The sequence below is a fragment of the Mytilus edulis genome, chromosome 2 (genome assembly GCF_963676685.1).
Source record: "Mytilus edulis chromosome 2, xbMytEdul2.2, whole genome shotgun sequence".
Classification (NCBI taxonomy): domain Eukaryota; kingdom Metazoa; phylum Mollusca; class Bivalvia; order Mytilida; family Mytilidae; genus Mytilus; species Mytilus edulis.
This window is the reverse complement of record NC_092345.1, coordinates 16,615,402-16,637,017: the sequence shown is the minus strand read 5'-3', so window position 1 is coordinate 16,637,017 and position 21,616 is coordinate 16,615,402. Positions and strand designations below refer to the sequence as shown.

At 33.2% G+C, this 21,616-nt stretch overlaps 3 protein-coding genes across 3 annotated transcripts in view; 1 reads left to right on the top strand and 2 right to left on the bottom strand.

Moving 5' to 3' along the window:
* Positions 1–21,616, top strand: part of LOC139511578 (uncharacterized) — a 166,378-nt gene that overhangs the window by 85,186 nt on the left and 59,576 nt on the right. The window lies entirely within an intron of this gene.
* LOC139510745 (uncharacterized) lies at positions 936–13,804 on the bottom strand. The gene is made up of 3 exons (XM_071297270.1): positions 13,745–13,804; positions 3,929–4,221; positions 936–2,058 (listed from the first exon to the last, which is right to left on the bottom strand). The coding sequence occupies exons 1-3, from the start codon at positions 13,802–13,804 to the stop codon at positions 936–938; spliced, it is 1,476 nt and encodes a 491-aa protein (XP_071153371.1).
* LOC139510743 (uncharacterized) lies at positions 13,807–16,472 on the bottom strand. The gene is made up of 2 exons (XM_071297269.1): positions 16,177–16,472; positions 13,807–14,353 (listed from the first exon to the last, which is right to left on the bottom strand). The coding sequence occupies exons 1-2, from the start codon at positions 16,470–16,472 to the stop codon at positions 13,807–13,809; spliced, it is 843 nt and encodes a 280-aa protein (XP_071153370.1).

Sequence of the window (21,616 nt, the reverse complement as noted above, 5' to 3'; positions counted from 1 at the left end):
GTATATCGCTCGCAAAAGAGAGACGAAAGATACCAAAGGGACATTCAAACTCATAGATCGAAAACAAACTGACAAAGCCATGGCTAAAAATAAAAAAGACAAACAGACAAATAATAGTACACAGGACACACCATCGAAAACTATCAACTAAGAAACACGAACTCCGCCAAAAACTAGGGGTTGTCTCAATTTACTCACACAAACATGATAAGGGTTAAATAGCTCGGTAAAATAAACCAAATATAATAGTGCACATGTCGTAGCTATCAACTTCTTTCTTATTGTAGATTAAGGCAACAATATTTTTTACAAACGTTTAAATCTTTTACATCTCTTGCTATGCATCCTTCGACCACCATTTCAATATCTACTCAGTAGCAAGGTTAAAATCATGATTTGAACAAAATATTCAAATTTAAATATGCGACGTTTCAGCATGTATCTAATGATTTCTGACTACAAAAACATTATTATTATTTTGACCGTCAAAGTTTCTCCAGCAAATTGTATATATCTACAATGTATGTGTTATCAGCAATAATATTAGTATCGTCCTTTTATCACTTCAAAATATTTTGCCAAACTATGGGTTTATTTAATTTTTTTTGGTCGAGCAAACAAATGTATTCATGTTGATTTCCTAAAGTTTGTAAACAAGCCCAAAGAAAACGATTCACCTTTACCCAATTGATTATCTAATGAATAATCAAAACTCCACAATATTATGTTTTTATTATAAAGAGGCAACCGTGCTATAATAATAAATTTTTAGTTTTAATAACAATAAATATAATTATAGATGTAATATATTGTTCTTAAAGAATGATTCTACTTTTAACTAGCCGTTTCAATGAATTTATTGTTCAAAATATATTTCAAAATTTTAATTTCTTCATTTTGACTAAAATAAAGAATATATGAAGACACAGATATTTTTATCCATTATTATTATCTGTACTATTGTTATAATGACCGCCATATCCACCATTTTTACTACCATATCCATGATATCCACCATATCCACCGCGATTTCCACGATATCTACGATAAACGCCATATCCACCGCCAAGTCCACTGTACCCACCGCCATATCCACCATACCCACCACCATATCCACCGCGATATCCACCGTACCCACCGCCATATCCACCGCCAACTCCACTGTAGCTACCGCCATATCCATCGTTTCCATCGCCATACCCATGGTACCCATCATATCCACCGCCATATCCACGACCGTAGCCACCATATCCACCGTACCCACCATATCCACCGCCAAGTCCACCGTACCCACCAAATCCACCGCCATATCCACGACCGAAGCCACCATATCCACCGCCATATCCACCGTACCCACCATATCCACCGCCAAGTCCACCGTACCCACCAAATCCACCGCCATATCCACGACCGAAACCACCATATCCACCGCCATATCCACCTAACCCACCATATCCACCGCCAAGTCCACCGTACCCACCAAATCCACCGCCATATCCACCTAACCCACCATATCCACCGCCAAGTCCACCGTACTCACCAAATCCACCGCCATATCCACGACCGAAGCCACCATATCCACCGCCATATCCACCTAACCCACCATATCCACCGCCAAGTCCACCGTACGCACTAAATCCATCGCCATATCCACGACCGAAGCCACCATATCCACCGCCATATCCACCTAACCTACCATATCCACCGCCATATCCACCTAACCCACCATATCCACCGCCAAGTCCACCGTACGCACTAAATCCATCGCCATATCCACGACCGAAGCCACCATATCCACCGCCATATCCACCTAACCTACCATATCCACCGCCAAGTCCACCGTACCCTACAAATCCATCGCCATATCCACCGCCATATCCACCACCATATCCACCGCCATATCCACCATGTCCACCGTATCCAACAAACCTATTATATCCCTCGGGATATCCACCATATCCACCGTTTCCACCACCATATCCACCATATCCACCAATATTATCGCCATATCCACCATATCCACCGCTTTCTCCACCCGAATCACCACTAGACAAAACACTGAAACAAAGATTACTCAAAATAAATGTTTATTTCATCATATTATTATGAATTATTGTCTTTTAGAAAGAAAGAGACTTTATAGATGTTGCATCCGTCAATTATAAATGATGAAAATCGTCAATTATTCTAACAGATCTAACGAGATTTGTTGAATTCGATATTCTGCAGATATCATACAAATCGCGGAATGACTCTCTTTGGGGCTTATATATATGTATATTTTAAGGGATTTTTCCTAAAATATTAAAATTGAACTAAACTTCATTTTTGTTGATCTAGACATTTAAAGTCATAGAATGTGTCAGATTGTGCAGTCTTATACTGTTCTCTATTTCATTGTTCTTTCTCTTATGTGCCTGCTTCAGTCGTTAAATAACTCTTAGGCTCTTTCGAATTCGTACTTTATTTGACCTTTTATTTGAACGTCACTGATTTCATTGTAGACAAAACGCGCATGTGGCGTACACAATTAATTCCTGGTATATATAATGAGTTGATTTAAATCTTGTTAACCACTGTATTGTGTCGTTACACTGTTCTTATTTCTTATTTCTTTGTCGAGATATTTACCGATTTACAGATATTAATTTTTGAAATTTGTGTCAGATGCAGTAAAATTTATGGTGTACCAATAGTTTTGTCGATATCAATTTTATAGATTAAATAAAGAAAATATGAACATGATGAAACTAAATCCAATGCTGTGCTTAAAAACTAAAGTTAATGTCAACGAACTTCTACTACAAACATACTGTTTTATTAGGAACAAGATATATTCAATCCATCGTTATCTACTTAAAAAAATGCATGTACGAAGTCAGGAATATAACAGTTGTTTTCCGTTTGTTTGATTTGTTTAAGCTTTTGATTTGCCGTTTGAGTAGGGATTCTCCGTTTTGAATTTTCCTCTGAGTTCAGTATTTTTGTGATTTTATTTTATTTTTAGAAATATTCTGTATAGATATCTAAATGAACCGACATACTTATGAAAGGGGTACTGTAAATAAAGTCCACATCATGCGGATATTTTAATGTTTGTTTGGCAGTTCTACAACTGTTTTAAATTTAAACCACAATATTATAAATTCTTCACTTAAATACTGACACATGGCATCAAAACTTTGTCTTTCAAGTTCGATGTTTTCAGTTTTGTTTGAACCTAAAACTGTTTGAAACTATGGTTTCAAAATAATTTTGAACTGCTTTTAATTCCTTTTTAAATTATGTTGTGACTAAATGATTTTCTCATCAATTTATTAGAATAGGCAACGTTCAAATCATTTCCTATCTTTCAAAGGTGGTTTGAGTGAATTTTCTACTCTCGAACAACGTGAACAAAAAATAAACCGCTATGCTACGAAAAACACAGAACTCTGATATTTTACAGACAAAATGTTACGTTGGACATTACTATTTTGAATGAAAATGAGATAATTCAGCGTTTTAATCAAAGGTATTTTAATTTTCGATTCCCGTTTTTCTGTTTTCTAGCCTATAAGACTACGAATCACTATCGAGTAGACCAGTCTTCAGATTTAATATTATGATAATATATTGCAAAAGGAAAATCGTACCAACATCGTACGTAACATCCATGCACTGGCTTTATTTCACATTTGCAATACACAAGGGTCTTTTTGTTTGTCATAGTCAAATATTATTAATATTTTGCATCAAACTGTGTCATGCTAGATAACAAAAAAAAACTTGATCAACTTGGACCTAAACTAGACACTGGACCTAATATAAATTGCATAGTTAACATCTTTGCTTTCATGAACCGCATTTGAAAGCACACAAAATGCTACAATCGGTATTGAGTCAATCGGCAAAATAACAGGTTAGACAACTATCATGCAAGACTAACCTTAATGGAGGTAAAACTGGTGATATTACAGGTGGCTGATTGGTAATCTCCTCTCCACTTAACAATGATCCTAATAACGATTGGCTTAATGGTTGCTCTGTCCCGATTCCAACGACGTGTCCTTCTTTCAGTTGACCTAATGGAAAAATGCCATTTGACTGAATTGGGCCACCTCCTTGCAATTGGCCACGTAACCCCGGGGGGACAAAGAGTCTAAACCTTTGTGATGATATAATCTGTGCATTTCCTACGAGGAAAAAAATGTTTAACAGCTTCAAACGTATCATCTTGCCCTGTAAAATAACAATAAATATGAAAAATGAACTGATGTATCAGTTGTTAGGAGATATTTATGAACTGTTTTTAGATCGTTTTTGTGATTTAAATGTAAGGAAAAGATATACATCTTCATATGAGGGTACACACGACGTATAAACTCCTCTGAATAGTTGGTTGAAAAATTTGGGTAAATGTGACTTATTTCTAAATTTTGTTCGGATGATCATAGTTCTTCTGATTACAGTTAATTTCGGTAATGGTGATTTTTTGTTTGTTTCAGATTCTTTTTTATATTAACAGTTCTTTTACACTATAGTTTTTGACCAACATGCGGAATTGAGGAATATATATTTTTATATATTTTAAGCATTCCGAATACCAATTGCACAAATTGAACAAATGTGTTCATGTCGCAGTACATTTCCTCATTTTTCTTTTTTAAATCGATGTTACACGCACACATTCATTTCCCTTATGGGATTATGTATGATTTCTGGCAGAATACCATTTTGAAATTCAAATTCATCCTTTTCCCTCTAAGGCTCCATTTTACAATTTGTACTTTTTCCGAGAACCATTTTTGATAAGCTGTTTTGTGGAGATTCTGCTTGATATTGATTTCTCTCAAAATTCAGTAATCTGTTCTGAATATATAGTACTGAATGAGAAAATCTCTTTGTGTGTTGCTTCTCTGTCGTCTTCAAGTTCAAACTACTACTTAGGAAGTATGCAACGTGTAGTTTATTATACAAAAAGTTCCGTATGGTATAATTTTTTTATCCGTATATATATGCCCGTCAGTCTGTCAGTCCTATGATGGATGGTTATGTCAACTTCTCTAAACACCACACAACTTTCATAATGTTATAAAACTTTGAAAATAAGGACAATCTTTTTTATAGAATAACATATCGACAGAAAGAATATGATTTCAGTTATTTTTCTAGTTTTTGTTGTCCTTTGAGTTTATGACTAAATATACTACTTTAACAGCTTATCATCCCAACTCCTCTGAAACCTCACAAGAGACATTCACGAAACTTTGTAGATAATAAGAACTGCTACATAGTTGTGCATATATCGACCGCAAAACTATGTCTTATGTTTTCTAATAGGAGTTGTGTTCCTTGGAATTTTAGCCTTAATAATCTACTGCAACAGTTTGTCATTGCCAAAACATTGATACCACTAAACATGACTCCATGAAACTTAGCAGATACTTAGCACACAATATGTAATTGTGCATATCGGCTTAAAAAAACTCTGTTGACTCATGGAAGAGCTATGAGACTTTGGGCTTAGGAATCTGGTAGGCTTTTGTTTTACAATGTGGGTTGATGGAATTGTGAGAGCGCTCACAAAAGTTCTATGATTGATTAATCATGTTCCGTTAGTTTGGGGATAAATTTGTTAACAAAAGTGATTAAGGGTTTCTTTTCCGTCATTAATTTCATGCTTAAAGTAATCCCACCGATGATCGGTTGTTCTCTCAGGGAATTGTGGTTTCCAGATAAAAACTGGATATCGTGATAGAGCCGTAATGGATCAAACAAACAAATAATATTTCTCATATGCATTAAACAGTTTACCACAAACGCAGCTCACAAAGAGCATGTTACATAGCAATCACTGTATTATATACAATAAAGTTTACGGAAAACACTGAAACCTAATGGAATCTAATAAGTCAACTTGTATAAAATAGTTTTAGTATCCCGATTTTTAATTTTGCTTACCTTTTGTACGTGATATGCTGAATATATGTTGAGATGTTAGCACTGGTACTCACTGTGTTGTTGGTATTGTTTCTGATGAGGAAAATACTATATATATATACATAGTCTCCTGTGCATTCACCTCCAACTTAATTATCGAAATGCGTTTATAATGCAAATAGTTCACTCTCCATAAAATCATAGTTTTTATTAAAAAAATGTCTTTGTTCTTTTAAGTGCGGCTTAAACGAAATTAATTCCATGTGGAAAAGAAATTATCCAGCAAAATTTGCCTTAGTTACTTGTATGCGTTTACAAAAAAGAACAAATAGAAATTCCGGACATTCTTTAACTCATTGAAATGTAAATCTTTGTTTCATATCGCAGCAGATGGGGCTTTAATAAAAAAAATTTAAAGTCTTTGTTGTCTTAACCTTCAAATAATAGGATTTTACATAAAAGAAAGTATTTAAAAGAATGCAATACTCTAGTAAAAATGAAATACCAGCGATGATTAGCAAAGGCTAAACTACGTGAGGTGCAAAATGTTTACGAAAGGAACGTGTCTTATTAAGTAAAATTTAAGCATGCTTGTTCTCAATGAATAGCAGTATATATAATATCCTCGATGTTTTATTATGCCCCTGCAACTCAAAATTGGGGGGATATTGTTTTACCCCTGTCCGTCCGTCTGTCCCATTATTGGTATATAGTAATTCCGCATAACCCCTCCTAGGAATCATAGGAATTGTTCACTTTGCTGTCTTTTTGTATATATATATTTCAGGTGTGTGTGTGGTCAGGGTTTTAACATTGAATAATATTTTCCCTTTTGGGAGATAATTTATTTTGTAGTTTTTTGGAGCTACAATTTAATCTGAACCTTTGAATTTTGTGCTCCCATACTAAAATTTAATCATTTAAAATAACAATTTGGATCACCGGGAACATCAATTGCGTTTCCAAGACAAAAAATATCTCAAAAACAGTTACTACAGAGAGGAGTGCAATGCATGACTTTGTTGTCTCGAGTAATATTTCAAGAAATACTGACATGTTAATCATTTATTAAAAAAAAGAAACATCATAACCCAGCCACGTAGCATCACACACGAGAGAGAGGGGGAATTAAGGAAACATCATGTTAATACTTGAATTCGATGAAATATTTGTACCATATTAAAGTTATTTTTTTGTCTTAAATAACATCCAAATAAACATAATCTCAAATAAAGCATAAATTATGCATGCTGTGAATCGCCGCTTATAAGTCTTATGTTGTCGGAATTAAGCCAGGTATATCAACTTGGATGAGTTTTTACAGACCCCACCATAATAAGGTAATCAATTTGAAATGCAGCATAACTGATGACAGTTAATTTGTTCCACTTATCATTAAAAACAATCGTCGTTTTTTGTGACTTATAATCGAATTAATTGAGCTAATCATCGGTGGGTATTGGCGGGATTCTGTTACAAATGAGTAATTTTTCAGTATTGGTTTAAAGAGTTTTGCTAGTTTATAGGTTTGAATATGAAAATTGCCTGTGTTTGATCATACAAATCTTTTATCTATTAACCCTTGTTCAGATAAAATTCTTTTATTGCATTACCTGATGATGAGTTGTGGAAAGAGGTAAACTGATATCTACAATAGTAAAACTACCGATGAACATCAGCAGAGCTTTACATTTTGATTAAAAAAAACAAATCATTCAATATGTTCAACTCTAGTCGATATTTCGATGAAAAATATTTTGTGACATGATATTTCTTTGGCATCTCAAAGAAGTGACCTCATGCATCTTTTGACGGAATTAATGTAAACACCGAGCGATTGATGGCTTCTTGTACGCCTCATACCGTAAAAGTATAAACATAGCAAAAAGTTAGAAGCCAAATGTGTTTTTATTCTTTCAAAATTGTATAAATAACTTATTCAATTACTATTTTTGTTACTATTTTTAAAGTAATCCTTTAATACTATACTCCTCTAAAATCTAAATATTCTGCTTTTTATGTTATAAAACAACGATGTAGAAATTTTTTAAATTATATTTCGTCCATGCTTCAATTGAAATTTAAAATAGCTCTTATGAGTAATTTTCTAATTTAAAAAAAACGAAAATTACTTGTATAAGTATCTGAAATTTTGTTTAAGTAATGCCTCTGAAATTATGTAAGTGTTTTGGGTTACGCATTATAAGTCCAAATCTTAATTAACTCTCAAGTTTCTATCTATTTATATCTGTCTACCTTCAAGTTTTTGAGGAAAATGATATTTTAATAGGACCAAGAGACCAATTTTTGACCCAAAATCATCGATATGAAAGATAAGTGCGTCAGAAAGGCAAATTGTGTTTCAGAAAGGTTGTATTTATATCTTATGTGAAAAATAACCAGATAACCGTGCAAATTTGGTAACGGTAGAAATTAAAAGCGTCTGCTTCCCTTTGTTATTAGATGTAAAAGCTAAATTGTTTACACAAAAAATGGAATAAACTTAGAAATTGACAATGAGCTTCGATGTAAAACAACAACAAACAAAATGGTTTTAATTTCCAACTTTAAAGTTCTGTGTAGCAACATGCCAGCACCACTTGCATTTAGATTATATTTTCTCCAGTTAATACGATATTCCATGAATTTCCTTTTATTTACTTTATTTGGCCTTTTAAACTTTTTGGGTTTCGAGCAGCACTAATAAGTTTTTTTTGTAGACGAAACGCGTGTCTGGCGTAAATACAAAATTTTAATCCTTTTTTTCTTGTCATCATTCGGTCGATGTACGAATTTTGATTCTCCTATTTGTATCATCTATCTCTTTTTGACAGCACTAACACTATATAGAAGAAACAGGAAACAAAGGGAATGAGCTGGGTTCTCTGAAATATAGACAAATGTGTGCTCCAATACACTAATGATAAGCGACATTAAACCTTTTCCAATGTATAGATTTTGTGGAGACGTTAGATCATTCTGTCACAATAATTGTCTATCACTACGTCACTACACCAGGACTACAACCTTAATTATGTAACCTTAAAAGGACTTGTACAAAAGATGTCAGATTAATTAATAACGGAAACGCACGAATTGCAAAGCGGAATTTTTGTGGGAAACTTTAGTTTTCTTTTTTTTTTATATTAAAATAGGATCTAGGGTTGCATAGTAATTGAATATCTTAGTCATAATACAAAAATTAAAGAAAAGTTGATTACGTTTAAGTTTCTAATCATGTCAAATATAAAAAAAATTACGGCAGTATATTTATAAAACATGTGTCAATTTAAATTCAAATTCAAATCTGTATTGTAACAATACGCTACAACTATAGCATGTGACAAACAATTTCGTGATTTTGTCCTCAGTTTTTAAACGGAAGCAAGCTTACCTATCAGAATTTGTTATATGGATTGAGTCGATGCTTTGCTTTAGTGCCAATTGTTATTTCATTTGTGCCAAAATAAAACGTTTTATTGAATAATAATGGTAATAAGTTTAACAAAATAGTTTCAATCAAAAGAGACTTTTAATATTGATTTTAAAACATATAATAACAAATCATTCATCAGAAACCGGTCATCGTAACCAGAATAAAGGCATTATATTGTATGAAACGTTCTTAAAATGAGACTTTTCCGATAAGACACTTCCAATTAAGGGTCAAATGACGTGGATTGAAGCAATTATAATCAACCTTTTTCCCTTCAACAATGATAAACTGTAGAGTCTACTATGAAAGATACAAATAGGAAAAATATAAAACAATAGATCTGAGAAAACTAACGGTCAAATTTAAAATAACACAATTTAAGAAAAAGCAAAGCAGACATACATGAACCAACCACAACAACTGAACTACAGACTCTCGTCTTTCGACAGGCACATAAATAATTTGGCGGGGTTAAACATGTTTGCGAGTGATCAATCCTCCCTAACCTGGCACAGTGGTGTTACAGCACAACAATAATCTATAACAAAAAAGGATCCATAGTAAACGAATGCCCTACTCGTTCTATTATTTTCTAAATTGAGTGGCCCTGGAAATGTTGGTCAAAACTCTAATTAGATTTAGAAAGATCTTATCATAAAAAAATGCGTACTAAATTTTAAGTTGATTAAACCTTCACTTAATCAAACACTACGTTGAACAAAAACTTTAACCTGAAGCAGGACAGACGAACAGACCATAATACACATGGGTAGGGCATAAAAATCAGTTGAAAGTGACACAACTCATCAGATTGGTACACAACAGAAAAATATATCTAGTGAACAGACAGACGTTGTTTCATCCTGAGATGCATGTTTTTGGGGTGGTTTTTTCATAATTTATTCCCAACGAAATTGTACCAACATATAGCATACAGAGTTTAAAATAAGAACAAACATTTCAAATGTGTTTTTTTTTCTATAATTTAAAACATGTAAGATTTGTAGACAACATACAAATGATGTCTCTGTCACGATAGGTGCATTTAGGTACCTCTTAGTGCAAACAGTTATCGTCCTTGTGTCTTCAACGCACTCACGTGCTCAATTAATCAAGGGAATTTTTTGTGATGTAAGTTTTCCAGGAAAGACTTATATATGTACTTCAGATACAATTTATTAACCATGTAAGGTCTACAACAAAGTTGTTCTCGTCATCTAAGTGCAATTTAATATATATACATCATAAAGTAAAGCATACAATAGGTGGACAAGATACTAAAGAAGCAGTAAAAATCCATAAGTCGACTAAAAACGCCAACGTTATGATTGCAACAAAGAGAAAAACTACAGAAAGACAATAACTGAGTAAGCAACTATCAACAGTGCAGAATTAAAAATGTATTAGAATAAGCCAATTAATTTTTTTTATCTCTGTTACAACATGGCCAGAAATTTTAAATTGGGTTTACGAAGACATTGACGGCCTTAGATAAAGTGCTCCGTTAGTAATACTTCCCTATATATGATAAACAGAAATGTTAAAACAAATCTGTCATCAGGTAACACATTTTGATTGCCTTTGATGTCTGTTCCTTTTTAATTTGTTTTGGCCGAGTTACATGTATCTTTTACTTTTGTTTAGTTACAGAGCTTCAAGACAAGTAAATGAATATGACAAGAATTATTTGAAAAATATACGTTGCAACAAAGACTTTATGCTCCACTTTGCATTGGTACACTCATTAAACCATTGATTGAGTTGTTCTTTCAAAAGTTATGGAAATCCTGTTTAGACAGATTTTATACATGTACTACGAAATATAGTTTAGTTTGAAACAAACGAACTGCAGAATACGAATAAATTTGTTTTTCATTTTGATAAAATCTGACTTGGGAAGAAATATATGTTATCAATAGTTTATTGTTCTAATAGAAAATGGTTATATATGGCATCGCAGTTATGAATTCATGCTTGAATTAATAATTTTTATTCATTTCTGGCAATCGGTTTCACTCAAACAAGTACAAACACTGTTATATTTGTGTTACATTTACGGATATTCAAAACTCATGTAATATCACTTGCCGTGCGCACACACGGATTCAACTGTAAACACACATTTCAATACACATTGTTAAATTCACCAAGATGTGATTAGCGACATCGTCCGTTGCTATGGTGTGTGTGTACAAGCAAATTTAGATCTCATGAACTTTTCATCTCCCTAATATTTTAAGGGTTAAGAAATGCAAGACAGTATGTGCAGTCCTTTTTGAAAGCTCAATGCTGCAGCATGGACGTAGTTCAATCCGTGCACGTATAAATATATTTCAGGTGTATCAATTTTTTTTTGGGAAAAGAGGAGGAGCAATTACAAATTTCTTCTTTTAAACCTTGTTGATATATGAACTTTGTAAAACCACCCAAACTTATTAAATTGTTAATTTATTCTCGTCCTAAAATGCCTGAAATGATTTCCATAGAACAAAAAGCAAACGTTTATTTAATAAGTTGTAGTTTTTTTGAATTTAGGTTTTTTATTTTAAGTCCAAGTCGAATACATAAACGGTTAAATATAAGTGTGCTATTTATTCAGGAACATAAGCAAAACATTACTGCCGCCATCAGGGCATCAATTGTATGCTCTTGTTGTTTTAATTTCTTTTAACACAATAATTAAGTAACATGGTGAACAGTTTTAAGTAACTCGTTACGCGATTATTCTGTGTGCTGTGTGTACCACATTGTTGATGTTTTTGTGTCATAGTAAAACACGATATTACAGCCATTCCTTTAATAGTTTGCTGATTATTCTTAAATGTGTTACTGTACATAATATAATAACATATTATATTTTAGAGTTTGGTAAACTTCTAGAGTTATCTTATAAAGGTATTGGACATAGTATAGTCTGACACGTCTTAGTCTCAGAGTTGTTTGTGACAGGAGGTATACACAGTTCTAGTTTGATCGAGTTCAATGTTGATTTATGGTTACTCTTTAAATTCTATTTAATTTATTCTACCTATTATGAGGTTTTTCAACTTGACGAAATGCAGATCTTTGATTTTTCAAAGAATTGAAGGAAAAAACACGGTAAACATGCACAAATGGTGACATGTCATTTGTAAATTGATGGTGTAACTTGCTAAAAAGGTTTGCATATGAAACAAACGAGAAAGTATAGCAGTTATTTAACTTTTACTAAGCCTTCTTGTGTTAAACTTTATGTCGACTGACCTTTCGTATTCTTTCATTAAATCATATATGTAACAATAACGTTTTTACCAGAGAAGTATATACAAATGATAGCAGGACAGTTTAAACAACCAAATCAAACGAAACAACTTACATTTACTGACATTTACTGAAGAGGTTCATGACATACTGTTTTTCCGTGAAATTATGCATATCGCTCGCAAAAGAGAGACGAAAGATACCAAAGGAACATTCAAACTCATAGATCGAAAACAAACTGACAAAGTCATGGCTAAAAAGAAAAAGACAAACAGACAAATAGTAGTACACAGGACACACCATCGAAAACTATCAACTAAGCAATACGAACCCCGCCAAAAACTAGGGGTGGTCTCAATTTACTCACACAAACATGAGAAGGGTTAAATAGCTCGGTAAAATAAACCAAATATACTTAGTGCACATGTCGTAGCTATCAACTTCTTTCTAATTGTAGATTAAGGCAGCAATATTATTTACAAACGTTTAAATCTTTTACATCTCTTGCTATGCATCCTTCAACCACAATTTCAATACATACTCAGGAACAAGGTTAAAATCCTGATTTGGACAAAATATTCCAATTTATTTTGACAAAATATTCAAATTTAAATATGCGACGTTTCAGTATGTATCTAATTATTTTGACCGACAAATTTTCTCCAGCAAGTTGTATATATTTTCAATGTATGTTTTATCATCAATAGTTTTAGTATCGTCCTTTTATCACTTCAAGATAGTTTGTCAAACTATGGGTTTATTTAATTTTTTATGGTCGAGCAAACAAATGTACCCATGTTGGTATTTGATTTCCTTAAGTTTGCAAACAAGCCCAATGAAAACGATTCACCTTTACCCAAATGATTATCTAACGAATAATCAAAACTTCACAATATTATGTTTTTATTATAAAGAGGCAAATGTGCTATAATAATAAGTTTTTATCACAATTAATTTAATTATAGATGTAATATATTGTTCTTAAAGAATGATTCTACATGTAACTAGCCGTTTCAATGCATTAATTGCTCAAAATATATTTCAAAATTTTAACAATAAAGAATATATGGAGACACAGATATTTCTATCCATTATTATTATCGGTACTATTGTTATTATGACCGCCATATCCACCATTTTTACTACCATATCCACCATATCCACTATATCCACCGCGATTTCCACTATATCTACGGTATCCACCATATTTACCGCCCTTTTCCATCATCAAATCCACGATATGTACCATAAACGCCATATCCACCGTACCCACCATATCCACCGCCAAATCTACTGTACCCACCGCCATATCCACCGTACTCGCCACCATATCCACCGCCATATCCACCGTACCCACCGTACCGACCGCCATATCGACCGTACCCACCGTACCCACCGCCATATCCACCGCCAAGTCCACTGTACCCACCGCCATATCCATCGTATCCACCGCCATACCCACGGTACCCACGGCCATATCCACCGCCATATCCACGACCAAAGCCACCATATCCAACACCATATCCACCGCCATATCCAGCGTACCCACCATATCTACCGCCAAGTCCACTGTACCCACCGCCATATCCACGACCGTAGCCACCAAATCCACCGCCATATCCACGACCGTAGCCACCAAATCCACCGCCATATCCACCGCCAAGTTGATTGCGCCAACCAAATTCATCTTCGAGATATCCACCAAATCCACCATATCCACCGCTTTCCCCACCGGAATCGCCACCAGACAAAACACTGAAACAAAGATTACTCAAAATAAAAGTTTATTTCATCCTATTATTATAAGTTATTGTCTTTTAGAAAGAAAGAGACTTTATAGATGTTGCATACGTCAATTATAAATCATGTAAATCGTCAATTATTCTAACAGATCTAACTTGATTTGAGGAATTCGATATTACGCAGATACCATACAAATCGCGGAATAACTCTCTTTGGGGCTTATATATATATATTAAGGTTTTTTCCTAAAATATTAAAATTGAATTAAACTTCATTTTTGTTGATCTAGACATTTAAGGTCATAGAATGTTTCAGGTTGTGCAACCTTATACTGTTCTATATTTCATTGTTCTTTCTCTTATGTGCCTGCTTCAGTCGTAAAATAACTCTTAGGCTCTTTCGAATTCGTACTTTATTTGACCTTTTAAATTGTACGTCACTGATTTCATTGTAGACAAAACGCGCGTGTGGCGTACACAATTTAATTCCTGGTATATATAATGAGTTGATTTAAATCTTGTTAACCACTGTATTGTGTCGTTACACTGTTCTTATTTCTTATTTCTTTGTCGAGATATTTACCGATTTACAGATATTAATTTTTGAAATTTGTGTCAGAGGCAGTAAAATTTATGGTGTACCATTAGTTTTGTCGATATCAATTTTATCAATTAAATTAAAAAAAAATATGAACATGATGAAACTAAATCAAATGCTGTGTTTAAAAACCATATTTAATGTCAATGAACTTCTATTACAAATATACTGTTTTTATTAGGAACAAGATATATTAAATCCATCGTTATCTACATAAGAAAAATGCATGTACAAAGTCAGGAATATGACAGTTGTTTTCCATTTGTTTGATTTGTTTAAGCTTTTGATTTGCAATTTGAGTAGGGACTCTCCGTTTTGAATTTTCCTCTGAGTTCAGTATTTTGTGATTTTATTTTATTTTAGAAATATTCTGTATAGATATCTAAATGAACCGACATATGAAAGGGGGTACTGTAAATAAAGTCCACATCATACGGATATTTTAATGTTTGTTTGGCAGTTCTACAACTGTTTTAAATTTAAATCCCAATATTATAAATTCTTCACTTGAATACTGACACATGGCATCAAAACTTTGTCTTTCATGTTCGATGTTTTCAGTTTTGTTTGAACTTAAAAACTATGGTTTTACAATAATTTTGAACTGTTTTTTACTCTTTTAAATTATGTTGCGACTAAATGATTTTCTCATCAATTTATTAGAATAGGCAACGTTCAAATCATTTCCTATCTTTCAAAGGTGGTTTGAGTGAATTTTCTACTCTTGAACAACGTGAACAAAAAATAAACCGCTATGCTACGAAAAACACAGAACTCTGATATTTTACAGACAAAATGTTACGTTTGACATTACTATTTTGAATGAAAATGAGATAATTCAGTGTTTTAATCAAAGGTATTTCAATTTTCGATTCCCGTTTTTCTGTTTGCTAGCCTATAAGACATAATTCAACTACGAATCACTATCGAGCAGACCAGTCTTCAGATTTAATATACATAACATCCATGCACTGGCTTTATGTCACATTTGCAATACATAAGGGTCTTTTTGTTTGTCATAGTCAAATATTATTGATATTTTGCATCAAACTGTGTCATGCTGGATAAAAAAAATAACTTGATCAACTTGGACCTCAACTAGACACTGGACCTAATATAAATTGCTTCGTTAGCATCTTTGCTTTCATGAACCGCATTTGAAAGCACACAAAAAGCTACAATCGGTATTGAGTCAATCGGCTAAATTACAGGTTAGACAACTATCATGCAAGACTTACCTAAATAGAGGTAAAACTGGTGATATTACAGGTGGCTGATTGGTAATATCCACTCCACTTAACAATGATCCTAATAACGATTGGCTACCTGTGAGAAATGGTTGCTCTGTCCCGATTACAACGACGTGTCCTTCTTTCAGTTGACCTAATGGAAAAGGGCTATTTGACTGAATTGGGCCACCTCCTTGCAATTGGCCACCTAACCCCTGGCGACCAAAGAGGCTAAACGTATGTGATGATATAATCTGTGCATTTCCTATGAGGAAAATAATTTTTAACAGCTTCAAACGTATCATCTTGCCCTGTTAAATATAAATAAATATGTATAATGAACTGATGTATTAGTTGTTAAGAGACATTTATTAATTTAGTTTGGATCGTTTTTGTGCCTTAAATGTAAGGAAAATATATAAATGTTCATATAAGGATACACACGACGTATTACTTATTTGAAAATTTTGTTCGGATGATCATAGTTCTGCTGATTACAGTTTATTTCGATAATGAGGATTTTTTTGTTTTAGATTCTTTTTTTTTATTAACAGCTTTTTTTTATACTATAGTTTTTTTTAATCAACATGTGGAATTAAAGAAGTATGAACGACTGCCTTAAATATTTTAATATATTCTTAAAAATTTTACATTTTTATTGTGAAGCATTCCAATTACCAATTGCACAAATTGAACAAATTTATTCATGTCGCAGTATATTTCCTCGTTTCCCTTTTTCAATTGATGTTACACGCCAACATTTTATTCCCTTATGGGATTATATGTATGATTTCTAGCAGAATTCCGTTTTAAAATCTAAATTTATTTTTTCCGCTCTAAGGCTTCATTTTACTAGTTGTTATTTTTCAGAGAACCATTTTAGATTAGCTGTTCATGGAGATTCTGCTAAATATTGATTTCTCACAAAATTCAAAGTAACCTGTTCTGAATATATAGTACTGAATTCGAAGATTTGTTTGAGTGTTGCTTCTCCATCATCTTAAAGATCAAATCAATCAACATGTCTATCGACCCCTAAGGAAGTATACAACGTGTAGTTTAGTATGCAAAATTTTCCGTACGGTATTATGTTTTGATCTATATGTCCGTCAGTCTGTCAGTCCTGTGATGGTCATATCAACTTCTCTAAAAACCACACAACTTTCATAATGTCATAAAACTTTGTACATAATAAGGACAATCTTTTTATAGAACAACATATCGACAGAAAGAATAGGATTTTTTTAGTATTTGATGTCATTTGAGTTTATCACTAAATATACTTCTTTAACAGCATATGATCACAACTCATCTGAAACCACACAAGAGAAATCCATGAAACTTTGTAGTATATTTGTTTATAGTGGATTGGGAAACAAGTTTTGCAACTTATATTAATCCCTTTCCACTTTGCGAGTGCGAGTGCTGCCTTGTAGCGGCATTAGTTTACTCTTTTTCGAAATCTACAACGTGCAAGAGATATGGCTCTCTCTTAACACGGGTCAGCCATTTATCGTCCCCTTCCGACGGACTATCATCGTTGCCTCAAGACCAAACTCGCAAATGGTGTCAAGGGAGAGCCGAAAATTCAGTCCCTAAAATTTTCATCCCAAACGGGAATCAAACCAGGAACCTTTGTGATAGTAGTCCGATGCACTAACCACTACACCACGGCTGAAACGTTGTAAATAATAAGAACTGCTACATAGTTGTGCATATATCTACAGGAAAACTATTTTTTCTTATAGGAGTTGTGTCCCTTCGAATTTTAGCCTAAATAATCTACTGCAACAGTTTGTCATCGACAAAACTCTGATACCACCAAAGATAGCTCTATGACACTTAGCAGATAATTAGGACACAATATGTGCATATCGACTTAAAAAAATCTGTTGACTCATTGAAGAGTTATGAGACTTTTGGCTTAGGAATCTGGTAGGCTTTTGTTTTAAAATGTGGGTGGATGGTAATGTGAGAGCGCTCACAAATGTTCTAACATTGATTAATCATATTGGTTAGTTTGGGGATAAATTTGTGAACAAAAGTGATTCAGGGTTTCTTTTCCGTTATTACAACCAATGTAATGAGTATAGTAGTCCCACCGAAGTTCGGTTGTTCTCTCAGGGAATTGTGGCTCCCAGATAAAAACTGGACACCGTAATTGAGCAAACAAACACATAATATTTCTCATATGCATTAAACAGTTCACCACAAACGCAGCTCACAAGCAGCATACTACATAGCAAACACTGTATTATATACTATAAAGTTTACGGAAAACACTGAAACCTAATGGAATCTAATAAGTCAACTTAGTGGATTTCACTTAATGTAAAAATTTATTTTTAGTATCCCGAATTTTAATTTTGCTTACCTTCTGTACGTTATAAACGGGATATATTGAAATGTTAGCACCTGGTACTCACTGGGTATCGTTTCTGATGAGGAAAATACCATATATACATAATCTCCTGTGTATTCACCTCAAATTTAATTATCGAAATGCGTTTATAATGCAAATAATTCTCCATCAAATAATAGTTTTTATTAAAAAAAAATGTCTTTGTTCTCTTTAGTGCGGCTTAAACGAAATTATTTCCATGTGAAAAGAAATTATCCAGCAAAACTTGCCTTAGTTACGTATATGCGTTTACAAAAAGACAAGTAGAATTGCGGACATTCTTGGATTCATTGAAATGTAAAACTTCGTTTCATATCACAGCAGATGGGGCTTTAATGAAAGATACAAGTCTTTGTTGTCTTGATATTCAAATAACAGGATTTTACATAAAAGAAAGTAATAAGAAGAAATACAATAATCTAGTAAAAAACAAAGTACAGAGAAAATTAACCAAGGCTAAACTACCTAGAGAGCAAACAGTTTACTAAAAGAACGTGTCGAACTAAGTAAAAATTAATCATGCTTGTTTTAAATGAAAAGTAGGATATATATATAATCTTCCATGTTTTGTTATGCCCTAAAATTAGGAGGATATTGTTTTACCCCTGTCGTCCGTCAGTCTGTCCGTCCGTCTGTCCCATAATGGGTTTATACTTATTCTTCATAACACCTCCTACTGTTTGAATCATAGGAAATGTTCACTTGGATGTCTGTTTGTATATATATTTAAGGTGTGCATGTGGTCAGGGTTTTGATTTTTATTAATATTTGCTTTTTGGGGGAGATAGTTTAACTTTGTCATTTTTGAAGCTACAATTTGATCTGAACTTTTGAATTGTTTGCTCACATACTAAACTTTGATAATCTAAAATAAACCTTAGAACCAATTGGAGCATTATTGTGTCTCCAAGACACAAAAATATCTCAAAGACAGTAACTATAGAGTAGAGTGCAATGCATGACTTTGTTGTTTCGGGTAACATTTCAAGAAAATAATAACATGTTAATCAGTTATTTTATAAAAAAAAAAATCCAGCCACGTAGCATCGCACACGAGAGAAAGAGAGGGAATTGAGGAAATATCATGTAAATACTTGAATTCGAAGATATATGTGTACCATATGAAAGCTATCTTTTGTCCTAAATGGCATCCCAATAAACAGAATAAACAGAATATCAAATAAAGCATAAATTTTGCATGCTGTGATTCGAGTGTCGCTAATAAGTCTTATGTAGTCGGAATTAAGCCAGGTATATCAATTTAGATGAGTTTGTACAGACACCACCGTAATTAAGTTAACCATTTTGATATACAGCATTACAGTTGACAATTAATATGTTCCACTTATCATTAAAAAAATCTTCTTATTTTGTGTCTTAAGGTATTGGCGGGATGAACATTGTCTGTGTTTTATCATACAAATCTTTTATCTAACCTTTGTTCAGCTAAAACCAATGTTTGTATTGAATTCTGTGGTGAATTGAGTGCACCTGATGATGAGTAGTTGAAACAGGTAAACCGACATCCACAACAGTAAAACTACCGATGAAAGTCTGCAAAGCTTTTCATACAACGATCCCTATCACTACTGGACGAAAAAACAACTGTCCATACCAGTAACAGTCGTACAACGACTGTCTTAGTCTGTAAAAGACAAGTAATGACTGTCAAATCTGTCATATTTCGTTGCAACAGTTCATTTATGTCTGTCCCAACTTTTCTACGGGTTGTGAAAGTCAAAAAATGCTACCATCAGTCATTTCAGACCTGTTGTAGTGGTTTACGGTGTTGTCACAGTCAAAATCTATTTATTACAGTCTTTCTAATAGTTGTGGCAGTTGCATAATGTCCGTCCCAACCTTTTAATAGTTGGGACAGTTAAAATTTGTTTGTGTCAACTTTTCAGACGTCGATGCAGTCAAAAAATGTTTGTCACAACGTTTTTAGAGTTGGGACAGTCGTTAAATGTTTGTTACAACTTTCTAAAGGTTGGCACAGTCATTAAATGTTTATTACAACTTATAAAAGGTTGACACAGTCGTTAAATGTTTAAAACAAACACTTCATAGGTTGATACAGTCGGTAAATGTTTTAATACAAATATTTTAGCGTTACGGTAGTCCATCAGTGTAAAAAAAAATCACGTCTCACCCGGCTCTCAAGATTTGATTTTGTTGTGAAATAGTCCATTACTTATACTATTAACGTCTATCGTGCGATTGTAAACTTGTTTTGCTGTTTATTCACTTATTTTGCGATCGTTGTTTGTCTTTTGTCGTTTTCCATTTATTGCCGTAGCATTGTCCAATCATTTTTTACAGTCATGTGCGTTTGACTTTAAATAATCCTTTTGATATCCTTACTTTTTATTTTATAATATCTGTGTTATAACATTTTCGTTCATAACTGGTTTTAAAAACCAGAAGCTTTCGTTTAAAATAGAGTTTTAATATTATTGCCGAAGAATGAGAAGATGATGGATTCATTAAAATTCATATTTGATAAATTCTGCGCAATAGAAAAATGTACAAAATTAAGGGTGTACCTGAAATAAATTTAAAGATTATGACTAAGTTACCAATATTTTACATCATAATAAACCCGTTTTAATTCGAATTACACCAAGAGGGACATTTCCGATGATTAAAAAAATAATTAGTAAAATCTGTCAAGTTTCATTAAAAACGGAAAACAATTCTTCACCGTAAACGATTTATCCACTTTAATTTTTTGTCGGCAAAAAAACAAAAAAACCGGGACGTCAGGTCGGCAAACTATATTTTTACACAGGTAACTACAGATGTTAGACCACATGTTCAATAATCTGAGCTGGAAAATACAATCGGTGAGTAGAAATTATCAATATTTTAAAGCATGTCTATCGAATAATCATGGATTCATAATTTTGAAGGGAAAATGTGCACATTTGTCGGCTTACAGACCTTACAATGTGTTTTCATTGGCGGATTCAAAGGACTTGTGGGGGGGGGGGGGGGTCCAAGGGTTCGAACCTCCTTTGTTTAATGCATTTAAATGGGGACATATAG

Coding starts and splice junctions, on each gene's coding strand:
- LOC139510745 (XM_071297270.1), bottom strand. CDS start 13,804: ATGGTGGATACCGTAGATATAGTGGAAATCGCGGTGGATATAGTGGAT. Junction 4,222..13,744: donor TAGTGGATATGGTGGATATG/GTAGTAAAAATG, acceptor GTTATTTTACAG/GGCAAGATGATACGTTTGAA. Junction 2,059..3,928: donor CCAGTTTTACCTCCATTAAG/GTTAGTCTTGCA, acceptor TCTTTGTTTCAG/TGTTTTGTCTAGTGGTGATT.
- LOC139510743 (XM_071297269.1), bottom strand. CDS start 16,472: ATGATACGTTTGAAGCTGTTAAAAATTATTTTCCTCATAGGAAATGCA. Junction 14,354..16,176: donor CCAGTTTTACCTCTATTTAG/GTAAGTCTTGCA, acceptor TCTTTGTTTCAG/TGTTTTGTCTGGTGGCGATT.